The sequence below is a fragment of the Cervus canadensis genome, chromosome 11 (assembly GCF_019320065.1).
Source record: "Cervus canadensis isolate Bull #8, Minnesota chromosome 11, ASM1932006v1, whole genome shotgun sequence".
NCBI lineage: Eukaryota > Metazoa > Chordata > Mammalia > Artiodactyla > Cervidae > Cervus > Cervus canadensis.
Window position 1 is genome coordinate 45,932,029 of NC_057396.1, and position 5,020 is coordinate 45,937,048.

The window sequence follows — 5,020 nt, forward strand, 5'->3', positions numbered from 1 at the left end:
CACCTTCCCAGCACTTTGGCTACCTAGAGAGGGAAATTTCAGCGTTCTTTGAAGTTTATTGAATGCATCTTTGGTTTTACATATTAGTCTTAATTGTCCAATAGTTTAGTCTTACTATGCCTCACACACTGCCTTCTCCTTTAATCTTCATGACTTCTCCAGGACATACTACTTAAATTTCCTGTAGAATGAGGTCAACTGTATTTAATGAATGAGGTAAAGAAATTTACTTCAAGTTCCTATTGCCAAGATCTGAAGTCAGATCTGGAAAATTCCAAAGCCCAGACTGTTGGCTGCTCTGCTACTTTCAACCCAACGAGGCTCAAGATATAGAAGACAAACTTTCTTACATGCTTCTTCCCTTGACATTCCTCTAGTATACATAGGAACATATTCTGGTATGATACGTTAGACCCTGAAAGTATATAGAACTATTTTCATGCCTTCTTTCTAAATATATATCTCTCTCCCTTAGCCCATTACTATGGACTCTGAGTAAGGGCATTTCTTTGGCCCAGTATTCATATAGGTTTCATGCTACTCTGCCCTGAATGTTCTCTTTCTCCTTCCTGGGGAGAATCCTCTCCATTTCTGGAATCTTCTAATTCAGCCTCCAAGAAAGTCATAGAGTCCTTGCAGGGATCTACCTTTGGGCAGACACACAAACTGAGGTCCACTCAGCCCTCACACCTATCAGAAATCACTCTGTTCCACCCTTTGGAAAGTCTTCACCTGCCCACATCTATCTTGATTTGGCCTTCAGATTAAATACTTCAGCTCATTCATTAGCCAACACTGGCCCCAAGATTAAATTTTTATCTAGCATAGACTCTAGAGAGTCCCAGGGGGCTGTCACTTTATCTTTCAGCATCAATATATTTCCTATCAATGGAGCCTTCACTCTGAATCTTGCCAATACAATCCTGAGAAATACTTCAGAGAAGACCTACAGAGTTACATGACTAAATAGCCACCTGTCTGCCTTAAGTTCATTTTTATTGATGCCAGAACAGTACTCCTTGAGTCATATTGCATAAATATATGCTTACATTCCATTTAAATATGTATTTTGTCTTGTGCTTAGTAAATTCATAGACATAGCAGTAATAACCTGCTGTGACATTATTTTGCAACTTCAAAGAAATTTTATAGAATCTTATATAGTCAATGAGCCTATTCATTATTATAGGACCTAAGAATATTCTTTCCTTATTTCTGGGGGAAAAAAAGCTCTACCATATTTTGGGGCAAAGTGAGAAAGTGCACTTGTAATTAGCCATGCTCACTTTTCATAATGTCTGCTTAGCACCCAGTTCCTTCCAGCTCACTGGCATTCCAGGACTGGAGTCCCTGCATACCTGGCTCTCCATCCCCTTCAGCTCCATGTACCTGGTAGCTGTGGTTGGGAATGTCACCATTCTGGCTGTGGTAAGGGTGGAGCATAGCCTGCACCAGCCCATGTACTTCTTTCTGTGCATGTTGGCTATCATTGACCTGGTTCTGTCTACTTCCACTATGCCCAAACTGCTGGGGATCTTCTGGTTTGGGGCTGGTGATATCGGGTTGGATGCCTGCTTGGCTCAAATGTTCCTCATTCACTGCTTTGCCACGGTGGAGTCAGGCATCTTCCTTGCCATGGCTTTTGACCGCTATGTAGCCATCTGTAGCCCACTCCATCATACCACAGTGCTCACTCATACCGTGGTGGGACGTTTGGGGATGGCTGCCCTCTGCCGGGGTGTCCTCTACATTGGACCCTTGCCTCTGATGATCCGCCTGAGGCTGCCTCTTTACAAAACCTGTGTCATTTCCCACTCCTACTGTGAGCACATGGCTGTGGTCACCTTGGCGTGTGGTGACAGCAGGATCAACAACATCTATGGATTGAGCATTGGCTTTCTGGTCTTGATCCTGGACTCAATGGCCATTACTGCCTCCTATGTGATGATTTTCAGAACCGTGATAGGGCTGGCTACTCCTGAAGCCAGGCTTAAAACCCTGGGGACATGTGGTTCCCACATCTGTGCTATCCTTATCTTTTATGTTCCCATTGCTGTTTCTTCCCTCATTCACCGATTTGGTCACCAGGTGCCCCCTCCAATCCACACCTTGCTGGCCAACTTCTACCTCCTTATTCCTCCAATCCTCAATCCCATTGTCTATGCGGTCCGCACCAAGCAGATCCGGGAAAGACTTCTCCAAATTCTCAAGACAGAAACTAAGATCAAATGACTCATACTTCTCTTAAATAGGCTCATGGAGAAAGCACTTAAATATGATGGGCAATTCCAAAGGAATGCTAAAAAAGAAAGAAAGTACAGACTTGTGGTTGCCAAGGGGGAAAGCATAGGAGAGGAATGGAGTAGGAGTTTGGGATTAGTACATGCAGATTATTATGTATAGAAAGATGAACAAGGTCTTACTGCATACCTTGGGGAACTATATTCAATATCCTCTGATAAACCATAATGGAAAAAGGTATAAGAATGTGTATACATTTGTATAGCTGAATCACTTTTGTACAGAATTTAACACTGTCAATCAAGTATACTTCAATAAATTTTAAAAAGATTGTATAGCTCTCAATTCTCAAGTATAGGTGTTTTTTCTAGTTACTAAAGCATATTTAAGCTATAGAGATGGCAAAACAATGACAACATCAAGTAGCAATGACAACATCAAGTAGCGGTTAGTGTTTATTCAGCACTTAATTCTTACAGATACCCAGATATTTTATGAGGTAGATTGTATTGTTCACATTTTAAACACAGAGCAGAATACTTGCTTTATGAACTATACAGAGCTTGACCTGCCTAGATCAAATGTCCTATTTGGAGTTTATAATATATTGGTGTTATACAATATTATGTACTGGCTTTCTGTGTGTTCTTTAACACTTAAATCCTAAAAACTGGGTCATTTTATCAAAGTGGGCTTAGCTGCAACAAAAGCATTTTTTGCTCTAAGCCTTTAATAAATGAGATGCTGTTAAAAGTTGTATTAAAAACAAGAAGCATTCTAGAAAAAGACTGACTTGTAGGTCTGTTAGGTATGAGGAATACCACTCATGAAAGAATGGCCTAGAAAAGAAAAATCAGCTCAGAGCAGGGCAATGAGTCTAGAAGATCATGTCTCAGCATTGCCCTCATATCTCCCCCAAGGCTGCTTACCATGGGGCCTGAAGCATGTGAGGACTCCATGGAAAGGAAATCCTTGCCCTTGCCACAAAAACTCTTATTAACCCTGATCCATCTGTAGGATCCCTGATCAAAATATGTTGTTTAGAAAGATCACAAAATAAAGGGATGTGTGCTAGCATTTCTAGAAGCATTGACTTTACCCTCCAGATTAAGTAGCAGCTCAATATCTAGAAAATGGCTGATATATAGCACTTAGCTATCAATTGAAAAAGTCACTAATGTAATTCTTACAACCACACTGTAAAGGCAGAAATTACTATACCTTGCAAGTGAGGAAACATGCTCCCAGAAGTGACATAAACCAAGTGAACTTGGGGAATTGAGATGTTTGTTTCTAATGTTAAAGCTTTTAGCCTTTTTGATCCTCCTTTACTTCAATTGGGAAGGAGCTGAAGACTACCTTCCAACATCAGATGTACATGTGCTCAGTCACTCAGTTATGTCTGACTCTGACTCCATGGACTGTAGCCTGCCAGGCTCCTCTGTTCATGGGATTCTCCAGGTGAGAATACTGGAGCGAGTTGCCATTTCTCCCCCAGGGGATCTTCCCAACCCAGGGCCCTTGTCTCTTGGGCTTCCTGCATCGGTAGGCAGATTTTTTACCACATTCTTCAATGGTTTTCCAAGGTCAGATGATTATGCATTTAACATTCCTAACACAACAGCTATTAACTATAACCATTATTCTCAGAAACTGGAGAGCACAGATCACCAAAGTAGTCTCCTCTCAGAGCAGAGGGTAGAACTGGATTCTATCAATGTCCAATGACAAGCTCCACAATTCCATAAAATAAAATAGGCAAGAAGATATTGAATATACTAAGCTTCATGTATACAAACTATCACTGGGCCTGATATAAATGGAAGCAGTCAGATGCAAAGAAAAGATCACTTCATGAGAATCAGAAAATATGACTTTTCAGTTTTGCTTTGGCTATCCCAATTAATTGGAATAATTCCACTTAATTTGAATAAGTGGAGTATTAGCTATCTACTGAGATATCTAGAATATGTTCTAATTAAGAGTTTGAATTACATTCATATTTCCTCTAGCATCTCTAACTTCCATTCCATCACTCCATCATGGCATTTATTGTTCCTGAGTCTTATGTCTGAGTTTGGAGTCAAATGCTCTTAACTATAAATGAAAAAGTAATCATAAGCAAAGTTCTGTTTTACTCATTCCCACCATGATTGGGAGCCAGGGGAAAATGTTTATAGGGCCAAGTATATGTTCACAGGCTCCCAGGGACATTTCTGTGGAGCACAAGAAAGGGCAAGACTCAGAACTCAGAACCACCTCTAAAACTAGTTTTAATATATCATCATACCACCAAGTTAACCTTAGGAGAAAAGTTAGAAACATTCTCCTTCAGTGCAGAACATTTTCTGAGAGTATCCTCAAGGGAGTTAGACAATTTGAACCCAACTTATGGCATTCTTCCTCTGGAATTCAGGCTAGGAAGCGAGTTGGTGGCCATTGACAATGATACATACTTATTCTGGGTGTGGATTTGCCTTTCTTGCCAACAGAGCCTTGGCCAGCACTTCTATTTGAAGGCTTCCTGAGTGTGATTCACAAGCAGGACATACCCCATGACATAGTACACAAAGAATAGACACTTCAGACAAGCAGGATAGGGCTCATGACCATGGGACCTACTGGAAGTATTACATTTCCTCACCAGCCAGAAGCAGCTGGCCTCACAAAATGCCAGAGCCATCTTAAAACACAGCTAAAAAGCAGTTCAACAGGCAACACTTCACAGGGCACTTTGCAGAAGTAGAGTCCCAATCTTTAGGACACAGCCTATGAACTG

The 5,020-nt window shown here is 41.0% G+C and overlaps 1 protein-coding gene across 1 annotated transcript; it reads left to right on the forward strand.

The window, feature by feature from the left end:
• Positions 1-1,278: 1,278 nt before the first annotated feature.
• Positions 1,279-2,232, forward strand: LOC122450440 (olfactory receptor 52M1). The gene has a single exon (XM_043482790.1). It carries the CDS (start codon positions 1,279-1,281, stop codon positions 2,230-2,232), a length of 954 nt encoding a protein of 317 aa, XP_043338725.1.
• Positions 2,233-5,020: the final 2,788 nt, after the last annotated feature.